The sequence below is a fragment of the Hemiscyllium ocellatum genome, chromosome 10 (assembly GCF_020745735.1).
Source record: "Hemiscyllium ocellatum isolate sHemOce1 chromosome 10, sHemOce1.pat.X.cur, whole genome shotgun sequence".
Classification (NCBI taxonomy): domain Eukaryota; kingdom Metazoa; phylum Chordata; class Chondrichthyes; order Orectolobiformes; family Hemiscylliidae; genus Hemiscyllium; species Hemiscyllium ocellatum.
In genome coordinates, this window is record NC_083410.1 from 96,340,300 (window position 1) to 96,357,844 (window position 17,545).

The 17,545-nt window shown below is 45.8% G+C and overlaps 1 protein-coding gene across 2 annotated transcripts in view; it reads right to left on the reverse strand.

The window, feature by feature from the left end:
- Window positions 1-17,545, reverse strand: part of LOC132819864 (nesprin-1-like) — a 339,003-nt gene that overhangs the window by 223,131 nt on the left and 98,327 nt on the right. For both annotated transcript variants that reach the window (XM_060831771.1, XM_060831770.1), the window contains 6 exons: window positions 17,170-17,314; window positions 14,333-14,551; window positions 11,661-11,923; window positions 9,035-9,200; window positions 4,895-5,050; window positions 1,530-1,682 (listed from right to left, as the gene is read on the reverse strand). In XM_060831771.1, the coding sequence (XP_060687754.1) occupies window positions 1,530-1,682; window positions 4,895-5,050; window positions 9,035-9,200; window positions 11,661-11,923; window positions 14,333-14,551; window positions 17,170-17,314 (1,102 nt within the window). The remainder of the gene's footprint in view (window positions 1-1,529; window positions 1,683-4,894; window positions 5,051-9,034; window positions 9,201-11,660; window positions 11,924-14,332; window positions 14,552-17,169; window positions 17,315-17,545) is intronic.

Below are 17,545 nucleotides of genomic sequence, written 5' to 3' on the forward strand. Positions count from 1 at the left end.
CCCACCTTGCAGGTCATTTATTGGACTGCTGGCTCGGTTCACCGTCTCACATTTAAGATCCAGTTACTTCGATGGAAAGCAGGGGAGTTCTTGCTGCTCTCTTGCCAGCGTTAATCGCTCAACGAGATGCCACTTAAAAATAGATTATCCAGTCATTATCTTGTAGGACCTTGCTGAACGCAAATTGGCTGACGTGTTGCCCTCATTATAACAGGGCCAACATTTTTAAAAAGCCTTTCTTTGGCTGTAAACTACTTTGGGGCATGCTGGGGTGTACTGTTTCAAGTTCTTCCTTCTTTTAACCATCACTGTGAGTAAATAGGATATGTTTCAAAGTCACAAAGTGTGGCGTTGGAGAAGCACACTGGTCAGGCCATAAGTAACCATCACATTCCTGATGAAAGGTTTATGCTTGAAATGTCAACTTCCCTGGTCCTCAGATGCTGCCTGACCTGCTGTGCTTTTCCAGCACCACACTCTCGACTCTAATCTCCAGCATCTGCAGGCCTCACTTCTTCCAGGGTAGGTTTCAAAGCTGGTTATTCCCTCAATTAACAGCCAGAAATCAGGCGTAGCACCAGACATTGCCTGTGGCATAGTTCAGAAGGATCGGGCCTACTCAGGGACAGGGTCATCCATAAAGAGCCAGGCCAGAGCCGGGAATTGGAAACTGTGGCTTAGCTAGGAGTAACACCAAGAGAGGATAGGGAGGACCATGTCCAACCAGGGAGTAGCAATCTACGTAGTGAGGTTTAACTGGACACTACTATTCTCGATACGGAAAAGGATGATTCTGAAGGAAACGACTGAACAGCAGCAGCTCCTTCACCGAATCGTTGGCTTTTCTTCATTGTATGAGCTGGAATTTTTCTGGTATCAGGATATGGAGGTTCAGACTGAACAGAACAGGGATGAAACACTGGAATCATTTTGGAACTTACCGAATGCTGCACTGTCAGACCTTTTTATATGAATGATCTGGAGTGGACAAAATCATAGAATGCTTACAGTGTGGAAGCAGGCCATTCAGCCCATCAAGTCCCCACCAATCCCACCCGGCCTCAAAACAGCATCCCACCTGACACATCCCCTGCCCCCGAACCATGCAACCTTGCCTCTCCAACCACTAACCCACCTAGCTTGCACATCCTGGCACACTATGGGCCAAGTTAGCATGGCCAGTTCACCCTAACCTGCACATCTTTGAACAGTGGGAGGAAACCGGAGCACCCAGAGGAAACCCATGCAAATGTGGGGAGAATGTGTAAAAACCACACAGGCAGTTGCCTGAGGGTGGAGTCGAACCTGGATCGCTGGTGCTGTGAGTCATTATACCACCTGTTGTGCTGAAGGTGAGGGAGCAAGACAATAGCCAGGCTGTATGGCTTTGAGGGTGTTCATTGAACCTTGTTGTGAATGCAGCTGTAGAATATATACACTATTCATTGTAAGGTGCTGTATGCTAAAGACATTAAAATTTGCGTCTTGTGTCGCGAACAAATAAATGAAATAAACTGGCCCTGTTTTACCTTGTGCTCAATCTTGGCTTGTACGATATCAGTTCCTTTCTCCTTCAGCTTTTTAGAGATGTCATTCAATTCATCAGAGATCTGCTGCATCCTGCGGTTAAAGTCCAGGGTCACTGCCTGCATTTGCTGAGCTTCTCCTTCTTTCAGATTCACCTGAAGAGTGAGGGCATCAAACATTAACATTAGGAGGGTCTCAACTCACTGTCAACACCATCTGAACTAACTCCCCGGTTTCCAATTGGGAGCTCCTCAACATCTTTTCTGGAAAGAGCTACGGTGGGTGTTGAAGAAAACTCTCAGACTCGGACCTTATGAACTGATTAGTTTAATACACAATATATTATGGGGAATTCACCGTCTTAACTGTGGCTCAGTGTTATTCCGAAGTACATCAGAGTACTACAGGATTATAGAGAGAAAACAGCTTGGAGCTGATAGTTAATTACACAGTTTAACATACTTACAAGTTGGTACTAAATTAGAGGTTAGTCATTAAGTTCAAAACTAAAGCACAAGTGGACAGGTCAAGTGGTATCACCACCTGCTCTAATTGGCTGAATGACTGTGAAGAGGCAATAACTAGAGAAGGAAGGGGGACTAATTGGAAAGTCTCTGTCAGCTTGACTGGTTCTACAGCCTGCGCTGATCATTCAGCAAAGGGAGGAGACACTATCTTGATAAGGACAACCTTTCACATGACCTCATAGTAAGGATTGCAGAGGCAGCAGAGTACTGGCTGGGGACACACACCGGAACTCTCAGCCGAATCAGGAAGATGGCTTCCAGGCAAATAATGTTAACTTTCCCCCAACAATGGGGATGGAGTGGGGCTGGACTGGCGTGCTGGGAAGAGGAGAGGATAAGCAGGTTCTGAGAGAAAAACAAATAGCATTAACTTGTTTCAATGTAAAATGGCTTCAATGTTAACAAGTCTGAGGTGATCCAATTTGGACCAATAAAGGATAGATCAGGGAACTTTCTAGATGGCACCAAGTTAAATAGAGTAGATGTCCAAAGTGACTTGAGGGTTTAGGTGCAAAGATCATTAAAATGCCAGATTCAACTGCAGAAAATCATCTGGAAAGCTAATGGTATACTGGCCTTTATATCTAGGGTTCGCTATGCAAGGTGCAGTGATGCAAAACCCTGGTTAGGTACCACTCGGAGTACTGTGGGCAGATCTAGACACCACACCTTAAGAAGGGTGTATTGGCCTTGGAGGGAGTACAATGCAGGTTTACAAGAATGATATCTGGACTTCAGGGGCTAGGTTATCAGGAGAGATGAGACAAATTAGGCCTCTTTTCTTCAGAATTTAGAAGGTTAAGGGATGATCTGATCAAAGTCAAGATGGTAACAGGACAAGACAGGGTGAAGAGAAACTATTTCCACTGGTTAGCGATTCAACAAGTAGGGAGCATGGTCTGAGAATTGGGGCCACACTGTTCAGGAGAGATGTTAGGAAGCACTTCTACACACAAAGGCTGGTGGGGGTTTGGAACTCTCTTCCACAAACGGCAGTGGTTACTGGACTAGTTGCTAATTATAAATCTGAGATAGATAAATTTTTGTTAAGCAAAACATATTAAAGGATATGGGACAAAGGCAGGTAGATGGAGTGAGGCAACAGATTAATTAAATGGTGGAATGAGCTTGAGGGGCCGAATGGCCTACTCCTGTTCCAATGCTTTTCTAAAGATAGTTCAAGACTTAACCTTATTGATATGGACAGAACCACCTGTCACAGTCAGTCATATTGATTTTTATGAGCAAACTACTCGTTTTTAAAACAAGCATTCACCATGGGGCAAGATGTCCCAAGCCATCATTATATTTCGTAGACAACCAGCACTTTTAGCTAATGGGTGCCATCCCCACCTCCCCCCAACCCCTTCCCCTCCCTCCCCCCTCCATCCCCAATCTCCACGCATGCTGGATTCCGGGGAGATTTTATCGCCGCTCCTTCACTGTCACTGGGTCAAAATCTTGGAACGCCGTCCCTAACAGCATTGTGAGTGTGCCAAAACCCTGTGAGCTGCTGGAGCTCGGGAAAGCAACTCATCACCAAGGGCCACCGGGCACGGGTCACAAAAGCCCTCTTCACCCGCCACACCTGCATCCCGTGAAGGAACGAAGAAGCGGGGAAGATAATTGGGAGTAAACATCTCTCCGTAGGGAGAAATCGCAGGTGAACATCCCAGCGGTTTGTCCCCCAGCTGCAGTATGCTCTCTACCCAAAGTGAATCGTCCTTGTGCGACAGTGAAGCAGTGGACGCCTGACACTTGAGCAACTTTGGGACAAATGGGTGTCCCCTAATGATGAAAGCAGAGTCTGAAGCAATTGACCAAGATCAAAGCCTTGCCTTGACTCAGCTTGGAGAGAAGCCGGTCAGCAACTAACGCTCAACTCTGCTCTCACTTATGTGATCTGAACTCTCTGTGGGAAAAATCCAGTGACGGCAAAATACACTGAAACAAACAGTTGTTTTATATTTTGTTAAAGTATGACTTAAATCAGAAGAGAATGTAATGACTGAAGTGTTTTCATTATGTGGGAACCCATTGTCTTTTTTCAAAAACTTGCTGTTGAGGTATGGACGTCCCTGAGGGTTGACATTTTATCATCTCGGTCACTGCCCTTCAGAAGGGCACTACGCATCACCACCATCTTCTCAAGCTCCCTAGTTACTGCTTGTATCCTAAAATACAAGATTGTGAATAAAAACCTAAAGAACTGCAGATGTTGTATATCAGAGACAAAAAACAGAAATTGCTGGAAAAGCTCAGCAGGTCTGGCAGCATCTGCGGAGAGAAATCACGGCTAACATTTCGGGTCCAGTGACTCTTCCTCAGAATTCTGAGTGTTCCGACTGTCACACTTGTACCTCCAGTCAAGAGACTCCAAACCTTTTCCCGTGGTGTCTGTACAAAATGCCTCAACAGCTGTGAATTGCTCCTTAACGTTCATCCCTGGGATGTGAGCATCAGGGTGTGACAAGGCCAACATTTCTTGCCTATCCCACGAAGTGGTAAGATACACCTTCTTCTCTAACCAGTGCCATCCACAGAGTGACAATGTGCTCGCATTGATGCAGGGCGGAAGTTTGGGATGTTGACCCAGTGGCCACAAAAAGGGATAACCATGCGTATCCAAGTTGAGACATTCTATGATTTGGAGGAAGATTTGGAGGTAATGGCATTCACATGTGCCTGCTACCCTTGTCCTTCTAGGGCCTGTGGGCTGGGGAGCTGTTTCGCAAAGTGGTCCAGACCGACTCCTGGCCATGGGGAAGAGTGAGGACTTTGTGGTGGTGGAGTGACCCGCAGGGGAAAAGCCTCCAATGGTACTCGGGTTCGAACTTTACCTGTTCCTCAATGGCTCCAAGGGCCAGGGTAACCTCAGCCAATTGTTCCGAGAGCTCGGATGGCAGAATAGTGTAAAGTTCCAGGTATTTATCGCGTTGTCGATCTCCCAGTTGGGCCACAGTCTGATGTCGAGCAGCTACCTCGGTGTGAAGTTCCTAAACACAAGAGATTGCATTTTAGCAGCACAAAGATATCCTAATTCCTTCGATTTAAATAAAGAAAATCAAGCAGCAAAGACAAAATACCATGGTCGGTCAGTAAACATGACAAAATCCAGGGTCACAGGAGTCATTTACTATAACTGAAATCTCCTGGTGCAAATCCAGTTGGATAAATTTTCAGCTTGACCATTTTTTTTCTGAATCTCCTGGTTATATTTTTTTTCCAGCTTAGAGTCACTCCTCAACTGAGGAGATTCTAACCTCCTTTTTTAAAAACTCCAACACTACCACCAAACAGCAGTAATGCTTATTTATTCCCCAGCACCCATGTCATGTGTGCGCCGATGTGGGACACAATGAAGAACAACAAGTGCAGGAATATCTTTACTCATATTCCACCACCAGGATCACCCAAGTGGCCAGAGACAACCAATGTCCTTCTCAACACTGAGTGATCAAAAAGGTGAAGGGGAGGGCAGGGATTCAGCCTCACTATATTGGTTTCCGATATCACCTCCTCCATGTAGAATCCTCATCCCGGTTTTCAAATCCCCTCCACAGTCTCACTCTTCCCAAGCACTAGATTTGCCCCCAGCCAGGTAACCCTTTGGGACTGCTCACCTACCCATGTGGACATGGTAGCATGGTGGTCAAGCTCCTGGACTCAAAAGTCAGAGAGCCATGTTAATGGTCTAGATTCATGGGTACAAGACTCCCAACAACATATATATATATATTTAATTAGATATACTTAATTAAAGAATAACTTGCTTATCTCATTAACAATCAATAAAATTATCATTAAAACCTGAGTGGTTCACGAATATCACATGTAACTCCCCACACACAGCAACGCCATTGACTCTAGAATGGCCTAACTAAGCTGTTCAGTTACAAGGTGTTCATCAGCACCTGCTGAAGGGTAATTACGGGTGGGTAAGAAATGCTGGCCTTACCAGCGATGCCACATCACAAGAATAAGTGAAATACCCTCCTCCATTTCTGGCCTTTTGTGCATCACTGTTATGAAGATGCGGATGTACCTTCAAGAGAGTGAAGGACTTGGAAAATACACTGAGTGCTGGAGAATTTACGAAGTAACATTTGATTCAGAACAAACAGCACTCGCTGAGTTGCTATGAGACAAAAAACGCAAATTTGAATTTGGGCAATCAGTTTACATTATACCCCAAAAAATATCAAACTCTAATCCAGTTTGAATTGAGTATACTGACAATCTTAAAAGCCAATGACACAATCCGGTGCTTTGGTCGGTATAAGACTGGGGAAAATTGAACAGTTGAGAGGAGAGCTGCCAAGCCCTGCATGTAAGCAGACTGCTTGAAAAATAGCTCTCTTAACAATACCTTTTCGATCACAACCCTGTGATTCAGAAATTCTGAAGAAGAAGAAAAGAAGACACAGAAAGATCGGAATAGAAGAACAAAAGCTGCTTGATTTGGAGATAAGAAGGGTGGCTTTGTAAATCTTAATTGGGAGTTTTATCGGGCTAGTATTATTGAAGGAAAGGTAAAAGGTAGGTTAGAGGAAGAAATTGCAAATAGTGGTTAGTTAATTATTCTCTGTTATACTTTAAGAAATAAAGTTGTTAATTTTTACTTCAAATAGTCCTTGGTCACTCGGATCTTTACAGGTTACTGCTCGGGACAAATCTTTTCTGTGTTGCTGGTTTTAAATTAGCATTTGCAAATAAATTTAAAGCAGGAGGGTTTACCCCGCATCGTAACCATCACTGATTTTAAATGATCCACCATCGCATCTGGGCCCAGAGAGGAAGCTCCCTAAACCCCTCCATCCCTCCCTCTTCCTTTAAACGTACGCCTTTTGACAGGCCTATTAGTCAATTGGTCTACCTGGCCTTCTTGTGCCCCTGTGCCAAAATCTCTCCCAAAACACCCTTCAGATCCTTCTGCTATGTTGAAGGTGCCACATGCATTTGTTGCTGTTTACACCTAGGGTCACCACCATCTTCTCAAGGGCAATTAAGGAGGGGCGATAAGCGTTGGCCTAGCCAGTGACAACCACATCTCATGAACAACCTTCCAGAAATTAAGGGAAGGTACAGTCTGGTTAGGGTGTAATGGGGGTGGGGGGATGATGGCAGATTTTTTGTCCAATCAGTGCTCAATTCCCAACTGGTAAATGGGAATCTCCAGCCCAGTGTCTGTTCAGCCAAGCCCAGCTAGTCTGCCTGTTCATCGCTAATCTTGGCACAGCCACACTCTCACCTTGGAGTCAGACACTGTAGGCTTCAACCTCTCTTCCAGAGAGTTGAGCACTACATCTGGGCTAATATTACAGTAAAGTACTGAGGGAGTGCTGTACTGCTATATGATTAGATTCTTTACAGTGTGGAAACAGGCCCTTCAGCCCACACCGACCCTCCGAAGAGTAACCCACCCAGACCCATTTCCCTCTGACTAACGCACGTAACACAGTGGGCAATTTAACATGGCCCATTCACCTAACCTGCACGTCTTTGGACTGTGGGAGGAAACCGGAGGAAACCCACGCAGACACGGGGAGAACGTGCAAACTCCACACAGACAGTCACCCAAGGCTAAAATCAAGCCTGGGTCCCTGGTGCTGTGAGGCCGCAGCGCTAACCACTGAGCCACCGTGCTGCCCATGTGAAAAGATACCTTGATACTATGTTGGAAAATTGCAGGTGAGTTACCCATTATGTCATAGGGCCATAAGGTTTACAGCATGGAAACAGGCCCTTCAGCCCAAATTGTCCAAGCAGCCTAGTTTTCACCATTAGCCTTGTTCATTTGCATGTGTTTGGTCCACACACACCCGTCCAAATGCGTCTTAAACGACAAAACTGTACTCACTTCCACCACCACGGCTGCTAGAGGTAGTGGCGGAGGTGAGTACAATTTTGTCACACACTCACCACCCTGAAGAAACTGACCCCTCTGGACCCTTTTGTATCTCTTCCCCTCTCAGCACAAACCTATGCCCTCGAGTTTCAGACTCCCCTACCACGGAGAAAAGCTGTTAGCTAGCTATTTTGTCTGTGCCTCTCATGATTTTATAGACCCTGGCCAATACTGACCTCTCTATCCACATCAGGGAAGTAGAGGATTTAGACATGAGCGCATTGCTGTCTGTGGGAACTGGGCATGTGCAAATTGGCTGCAGCTTGTCTCAGAGTTAAAGTGACACAGAATTTCGCCCATGACATCTCCTGTGGGGTATCACCTTAGCTCGAAAAACACGGGTTGTTTTCTCTGGAGTGACGGAGGCTGAAGGAAGACTTGATAGAAGTCTATAAAATGATGAGATGCATCGAGAGGGTTGATGGTCAGAATCTTTTTCCCAGAGTTGCAATGTCTAAAACTAGAGGGTGGGGCATGCATTTAAGGGGAAAGTTCAAAGGAGATGTGAGGGGCAAGTTTTTTTTACCCAGGGTGTGGTAGGAGCCTGGAGCATGCTGCCAGGGTATTGGTGAAGGCAGATACAATAGGGGTATTTAAGGGACGTTTGGACAAGCAAATTAATATGTAAGGGATGGAGGGATATGGACTTAGGGCAAGCAGAAGGGATTTGTTTAATTTGGCGTCATGTTCGCGAGACCGAAAGGGCCCTTTCTGTGCTGTACAGTTCTATGTCCTATCCTAATCCCCTATTATATCGGTATTACTCTTCAAGTTACCTTCCAGAAAGTTCCCCACTAATTTCTTTCTGAAATGATCTATTGTCTTTGCTTCCACCACCCTAGTAGGAATGGAGTTCCTGGTCATTCAAGCTCCTTTCCTGTGGCTCGCCTACTTTGAGTGGATTCTGCTGGCTGCAACGTGTTCTTGGGAGATTTTGAGCTCACAAAAATTTTGGCACTCTTGCATTGGTCCTGATGAGTGCGAGGCATAAAGCGTCAGCAAGGTCCCTCTTTTTTGACAACATAAGTGTATTTCTTTCCAAGCAACTGCAGCTATTGCTTACTGTAAATACCTTCAGCTCTCGAAGCTCCGTAACCGCATCCGAAGTAGGGTTCAGCAGATACTCTCTTGTCTCATGGAGCCACTGTTTGACAGCATTTAACTCACTCTCCACCTCTTCCCGCTCCTTTAACTCCTGCTGGACCATCTTCTTACTCTTCCTTATCTTCTGCCGCACGCTTCAATTGAACAGAGACATTTCTCAATATTAACTTTGACCAATCTGAGCCTATCGACCAAAGCCCTCCTGTCAGAAAAAGTGCAATTCACTCGGAAAATCTGATACAACTCAGACACGATCACGAGAACGTAACTACCTACAGGAAGTGCTCAACTGTAGTTCACCCACTGAATGTAGCATCAGGTCTGACCAGACTCAACATTGACTCCCTGATCAGTACCATTGACACAGAGCACCTTGTGACACATCACATTGGCTGTTGAAGGGATCCTGGATGGGGTGATGCCCCCTCTTAGTTGAGCTCTGAGGTCACTGAATGCCCAGCCTCATACAAACCCGGCCAAACAGATGAGGTACTGTAGGCCGAACGCAAGGTCCTGGGAGATAAACAGTGAACAGCATCTGGTCAGTGAATTGATGAGAAGGCATGACTGGGAGATCAAAGGCGAAATCCTGAAGAAATTATTTCTCACAAAGAGTTAGGAATTTAGATTAGATTAGATTCCCTACAGTGTGCCCAACAAGTCCACACCGACCCTCCTAAGAGCAACCCACCCAATCCTATTCCCCTACATTTCCCATTGACTAATGCACCTAGTACTATGGCAATTTAGCATGGCCAATTCACCTGACCTGCACATCTTTGGACTGTGGGAGGAAACCAGAGTACCCGAAGGAAACCCACACAGACACGGGGAGAACATGCAAACTCCACACAGGCAGTTGCCCGAGGCGGGAATTGAACCTGATTCCCCGGTACTGAGGTGGCAGTGCTAACCACTGAGCCACCATGCCACCCATAGTCATAGAATCCCAGTGTGGAAACAGACCATTGGACCCAACAAGTCCACACCGAAAGAAAGTTGCCTCAAATAAAAGGGCTGAGACATCCCTCAGAAGGAATTGGACACGGTCCAGTAGAAGGTGAATATGAAACACTCTGGGGCAAGATTTTGGGAATGTGAACTTAGAGTAGAGAATTTCTACACCGATGGAACAAAAACCTGGAGGAAATGGGAGAGAAAATCAAGAGAGAACCACAAATTGAGGCATGTGCTGTAGGGAATGAATGGAGTTAGATTAGATTCTCTACAATGTGGAAACAGGCCCTTCGGCCCAACTAGTCCACACCAATCCTCCAAAGAGCATCCCACCCAGACCCATTGTCCCTAACTAATGCACCTAACTCTATGGGCAATGACTGGGAGATCAAAGGCAAAATCCCGAAGAAATTATTTCTCACAAAGAGTTAGGAATTTAGATTAGATTAGATTCCCTACAGTGTGCCCAACAAGTCCACACCGACCCTCCTAAGAGCAACCCACCCAGTCCCATTCCCCTACATTTCCCACTAACTAATGCACCTAGTACTATGGGACAATTTAGCATGGCCAATTCACCTGACCTGCACATCTTTAGATTGTGGGAGGAAACCGGAGCACCCAGAGAAAACCCATGCAGACACGGGGAGAATGTGCAAACACCACACAGCCAATCGCCAGAGGCTGGAATTGAACCTGGGTCCCTGGCACTGAGGCAGCAGTGCTAACCACTGAGCCACCCTGCCACCCCAATGTTAGCTTCCAATGTTAGGCTACGTGGACCTCGGTGAGGGGGTTCCACAACTGAAGATGTGCTGGAGTGGCTGTGCCATCAGGTAATGACATGTAATAGCACAAACAGCAGGTCAATTCAATTATTCAGTAACAACAGCACCAGATAAGATACTGAGTCAATTATCACAAATCTGGTCATCCCTAAAAGCCTTCAGCTATATATGAGTAGCCCTTGTCTTCTTGAGGCACCTATTGGTAGGGAACAAATAGGAGACACAAGGCATAGTGTCTCGGTTGGAGTTAAATGCTGGGAATTGTAATGGGCGACAGTGATGGAGAACAGGACTCCAGATGGACACATTGTGCGTGTATTATTCACTGCAAGGCAGGATGGGAAACATGTGCTCACAATGAGTGGACATCTGAACTGCTCACACAATGACACTAATAGATGGCTCCACCTCCACTGGACCAACAACATAAGTTGCATTTTCACTTCAGTAAACTCCTTGCACGACATAGAATAGAAGAGGAAGTTCTGGAAAATGGCATTGTGACTGGAGGGGAAGAAGGAGTGAAATGAAGACAAGTTTCAGCCTGAGACTTGACAAGGCTTCTCCACCCAACACACAGAGTGGATTCCTTCGGAAACGAAAGCCCTGAAATCAACTGGACACTCCGAATGAGAACAAAATGTTGGGACCTTGCTAAACGGATGCATTTCATTAACGCTTCATCATCCGTTAAGTTTCTTTGGAAGTCACCTTGCAGTTACTATCCTTACTAAGGAAGCATTTTCGGGACTACCCATTGGTAAGTCATTCATTTACGCAACTCGATTCAGGGAGGCAGCTGCTGCTTAGGTCAAGGCTCAACCCTCGAAGCCCACCCAATCCACTTACTTGTCGTATCTGTCCTGCATGGCCTTGATCTCATGCATTACAGGCAGGTCCTCGACAGAGGTGGAAGGCAGAGCCACGTCACGGAGCATGTTTAAGGCTTGCTGTCGAAGAATGGTCAAAGTGGACTGCTCCCGTTCCACCTCCTGGGCGAAAGCGTCGTGGTACTCCAGGAGCTCCAGCAGCTCGGTCTTCCTCGCCTTTTCAACCGAGCTGTCGGGGAGTCGATCCTGCAACTGGTCCACCACCACAGTCGTGGTCTCGATCTGAGGACCACCATGGAGATACATGAGAACAACTCCCCATAGCAACAGTGAACATGTATACCTTCCCCCAACACCAAATCCCCACTTCTCCATCTCCGTGCTGCAAAGGAGTGAGAGGCAGAGTGAGAAGCTCAGATCAGGAGAAGACCATTCAGCCCCTCAAACCTGGTCCACCATGCAATCCTAACCCCATCTCTCCACCTTGTGAATTAACTTCTGAAGTGAGAGTTACATTGCTGGGAAAATGGGGTTGTTGAGGATTACTGGGAAACCATCAAGAAATGATCCTGATTCCAAGCTTGTGTAGAACACCAAACATAGGAACAATGATAGAGCAGACCACTAAAACAGGATTGCGACTGAGTTACACAGGGAGACTCCATAGGAATCCTGTGTGGGGCCCGGATAGTATGAGGAGTGTTTTGTTATATTGTCAACTGTTATTAGTTTTCACTTAGCATATAACTATAAGACTTAGAGACCACATTGAGGCCAGCCAGCCCATCAGGTCAACTCCACCATTCAATGGGATCATTCTCAACTCCACTTTCCTGCCTTTTCTCTCTAAACCTGGATTCCCTTATGGATCACTTGTGAGTGCAGAGTGGAATTGAAAGAGATGGAGGGCTATTCTTCCAATTGGCCCTGATTGAACCAATTGTTTATGGCGCAGTAAGCATTGAACCACAGGACTGTGAGAGGAAATGTGGACTTTATAACTTCGAAAGGGGTCAATTAACCAGAATCATAGAATCCCTACAAGGTGGAAACAGGCCCTTCGACCCAGCGAGGCCACACTGGCCCTCCAAAGAGTATCCCACTCAGACCCATTCCCCAATTACTCTACATTTACTTCAGACTAATGCACCTAATCTGCACATCCCTAAACATTGTGGGCAATTTAGCACGGCAAATTCACCCTAACCTGCACATCCTCGGGTTATGGGAGGAAACCAGAGTAGGAGGAAACCCACACAGACACGGGGATAGTGTACAAGCTCCACACAGATAGTCGCCCGAGGCTGGAATCGAACCTGGGTCCCTGGCACTGTGAGGCAGCAGTGCTAACCACTGACCACCTAGAACTTCAGGGAGAGAAATTGTTAGGGAATAGGTAAATTAGGAGCAGAATTTGAAATTACAACATAAAAATAGAACAAGGAGGCACAAGCTCCAGCAAGTCAAAGTGCAAACTTGTTTCTGAATCAGAAATAATTGGCCTGCACGTGGAGTAGATTTCTCAACGATGTGGTTGAAAAGCCAGGGAACACTGAAGCTTCTGGTGGACAGGACACTGTTGGAGCTCTGCCCAGATAGATGAGCTGGGTTCAGTTGAAAGGACCATCATTATCTTAACGTCCTGCGTTTGGCACCATTCTAACCCAGAATCCTAACTGTTAAGCATTTCGCTTTTCCATTCTGCCATTCCTCCCAGAATTCTGTCCAAGCACTATGACAAAAAACCATTTCTTTCTTTGTTTTTGATCATTCACTACCCACCCCCCAGCCCTATTTGACTACCTCATAAATAGGCCAAGAACCATTTGTACTTAAAACCATTGAGCCTTTGAATTCGATATAAAAATGGTCACACTGAGGAAAATGTAATCGTCGGTGAATTGATAAGAGTACAAGTGCTACAAACGGTTTGCGATACCCTCTGACCTTGTGTCATGTACGTTAACTTGACACTTATTGAGAAGGATGCACTTTTGGCCAAACTGGTGGTAAAAGGGAAGGGGTCAGTAGGTAATGCAGTGTTTGTGGAAGAGAGGCACTGAGTTTCACATCAGGCCAAAGAGATTCCATTGGAACCCAGAAGACATTAAGGAATAGAGAATTCTTGGGCAAATGTCAAGGCAGGTTAAGGAGGTGGGAAGTGAGGAACGAAGGGGAAGATCTGTAATGGGGTGGCAAGGATCACTGCCGTTTTCTTCAAACTAGATTTTCCATATTCCCTGCCACGTTTGCTGTTCTTTTGCAACCTCCCCCAGTTCACCTTTCACTTCCTCACTTGCTTCAAGACTAACCCTCTTTTTGTCTGACACTGTGTGACTATGGTCATTTGATCCCTGCCAGTCTCCACCCTGTCACGGATCTTCATGTTGTTCTCTCCCACCCTCACCATTTTCCTCCAGCTCTGCAACTTACTTACAAACTCTTTGAGGGAGAGATTTGTTTGGGCTGCACCACGTGTATGGAGACTTTGCCCGATTCCCTAGGGGCGGGTGATGCAGTGGGCTCTGCTACCTGCACCGCTTCAGCTAAACAAATTTCTCCCCGTCCGTTTCCGGTTCTGATGAAACGGTACCGCCCTGAAGCACCAACTTCCTCTCCCGCCCTGCTGAGCACTTCCAGCACTCCCTGCTTTCACAGAAACTTTCCAGCACCTTCCGGAATGCCCCGTACCTTGTCGGTGAGGTTTTTCCAGCCTCTCACAGCCTCTTCCAGCATCTTCTCCTGCTCGCGGGCGACAGTGCGGAGTCGAGTCCAGCGCTGCCACACCGTGGTCATGGATCGGCTGATGGTGGCCTTGCTGGCATCGTTGCCCAGGCTCTCGAGATGGGAAGCCTGTTCCTCCAGGGCAGTGATTTTCTCATGGAAGGAGTTCACCACTGACAGCAAGGACTGCGGCGGGGGGGAGAGAAACACCAGCAAAGTGAACGGGAGTAAACTAAAACATGATATATCAACACACACATAACAACTTACCATATCGTATCAACCCTACCCTGTGAAAGCAGGCCATTCGGCCCATCCGTCACCCTCTGAAGAGCATCCCATCCAGACCCTGACCCTAACCCTGCATTTCCCATGGCTAATCCACCTAGCCCGCACATCCCTGAACACTACAGGTAATTTAGCACAGCCAATCCATCTAACCTGCACATCTTTGGGTTGTGGGAGGAAACCATTGCACCCGGAGGAAACTCACACAGACACGGGGAGAATGTACAAACTCCACACAGACAGTTGCCCTTCGCTGGAATTGAACCCAGATCCCTGGTGCTCCAAGGAAGCAGTGCTAACTGCTGAACCACCATGCCGTCCAGGATATATAGACTAGAAACAGGCCATTCAGCCCAAACAGTCCAAGGCAGTGTTTATGCTCTGTGTAAATCTCCTCCTCCCATCTTTCCTTATCCATCATCATAACCCTTTTCCCTCATTTGGTCACAACTTAAATTCATCTATATTGTTGAGGGAGGGCTGATGGAGGAGATTCACCAGGATGTTGCCTGGGCTGGAGATACTCAGCTGTGAAGAGAGACTGGATAAGCTGGAACTGTTTACCTTAGTGCAGAGAAAGTTAAGGGGGCATCTGATTGAGGGGTACAAAATGATGAGGGGCGTATACAGAGTAGTTAGGAAGAAACATTGCCCCTTCATGGAGGGGTTATTGTCCAGAAGGCACAGTTTTGAGGTAAGGAGCAGGAAGGTTTAGATGGAAATTGAGGAAAATGCTTCCACTTTGAAGGTTGTGGGCAACTGGAACTCACTATCTGAAAGGATGGTAGGGGCAGGAACCCTAAAGACATTTAAGAAGCATTTAGGTGAGCACTTGAAATGTCACAGTGTACAAGGTTACAGGCCAAGATCGGTAAAAAGAGGATTAGAATAAATGGATGTTTGAGGATCAGCACAGAAATGATGGGCCAAATGGCCTGTCTCCCTGCTGTAAAAACTCAACGATTCTAAGATTCTATTCATCTCAACTACTCCCTATGGCAGTGAGTTTTATATTTTCAGTTCTCGAGGTAAAGAAGTCTCTTCTGAATTCCTTTTTGGATTTCTTGTTGACTGTCATTATACAGATGGCTTCTAGTTATGCTCAGCCCCACAAATGGAAATGTTGTCTCTGCAATCAACCTAGAAAAACCTTTTATAATTTTCATCAGCTCTGTTAGGCCATCTGTCTTCCAGAGCCAGCTTTGTTCCTTATCAATAAATTAGTCCAATTCTGTTCACCTTAACTTGACAGATAAAGGTCAGAGTTGAGAGAGTGGAGCTGGAAAAGCACAGCAGGTCACGCAGCTTCCCAGGAGCAGGAGGGTCGATGTTTCAGGCAAAAGCCCTTCATCAGGAATGACGCTCAACGCCAACCCTCCTGCTTCTCAGATGCTGCCTGACCTGTTGTGCTTTTCCAGCACCACACTCTCGACTCTAATCTCCAGCATCTGCAGTCCTCACCTTCGCCTAAATAAAAGTCACAGTCATCCCAGAGAACTATCCAGTTGCTCTCGAGAAAGAGAGATGACTGATGGAGAGATTAACCTTGCCTCGTGTAAGGGGAAAGGTCGTCAGTGCAGAGAAGGGATGGAAGAGTCACTCCAAAGACTAAATATAGAGTATATTCTAAGCTTGTTATTTCAGTGATTTATTATGTTATTGAACAAAATGTTGGTGTGTTAGCTATTAATGCCACTTAGTTATTGGTGAGTTATTTGTTGATGCAACCTAGTTATTGACATAAGTGAGTTAATATTGCTTATTGTTGAGCACTGGTTACTGCAGTGGCCTAGTTATTGAAGTTAACGGGTCATTGAAATGAGCCAGTTATTGCTGTGATCCGCTTATCGATGTAAGTTAGATACCAATGTGAGCAAGTCATTTAATGAGCTAGTTAATGACGTGAGGTAGTTATTGATGGGAGTTACTTGTTGTCATGGGCTAGTTAATTTTGTCTACTGGTTATTGACATGACGTGATGTGAGCTAGTTAAAGATGTAAACAGGTGAATCTCACCCATTGGTTTGAGATGTGAGCTAGATATAGATGTGAGTAAGTGAATCTTACCCACTGGTTAGTGATGTGAGCTAGTTATAGATGTGAGCTAGTTACAGATGTGAGCAAGTGAATCTTACCCACTGGTTAGTGATGTGAGCTAGTTATAGATTTGAGCTAGTTATAGATGTGAGAAGGTGAATCTTACCCACTGGTTAGTGATGTGAGCTAGTTATAGATGTGAGCTAGTTACAGATGTGAGCAAGTGAATCTTACCCACTGGTTAGTGATGTGAGCTAGTTATAGATTTGAGCTAGTTATAGATGTGAGCTAGTTATAGATGTGAGAAGGTGAATCTTACCCACTGGTTAGTGATGTGAGCTAGTTATAGATGTGAGCTAGTTATAGATGTGAGAAGGTGAATCTTACCCACTGGTTAGTGATGTGAGCTAGTTATGGATGTGAGCAGGGTTGTGCTGTGAGCTAATTAATATTGTTAGCTTATCTCTTGTCGTACTGACCTTGTGTTGAGTCAGCTTTTCTTCACTTTCATGGCTAGTTGCTGCTTTGGCTGAAGAGAATTCCGACAACCTCTTTTCCGCTTGGTTCATCAGAGCAATGACCTGCTGCCTGGCCTCCTGATAGTCCTGCCACTGGGTCACGCACCTGCGAAAATGTGCCAGATCCACACTTTATTCGTGCTCATTGTCATGAACCCACCTTTGGACAGTGTTGATCTAATACATTAAGAGCAGGCCTGATATTTTGCCTTGAACAACTGCATCTCTCAGGCACCTTCTAAACCAGTAGCTTACTGAATGATTTAAAAAGGAACAAATCTTTTTCTTTTCCAAAGCACCATCAAAGTATCTCCAGACCTCACAGTGAGATAACACA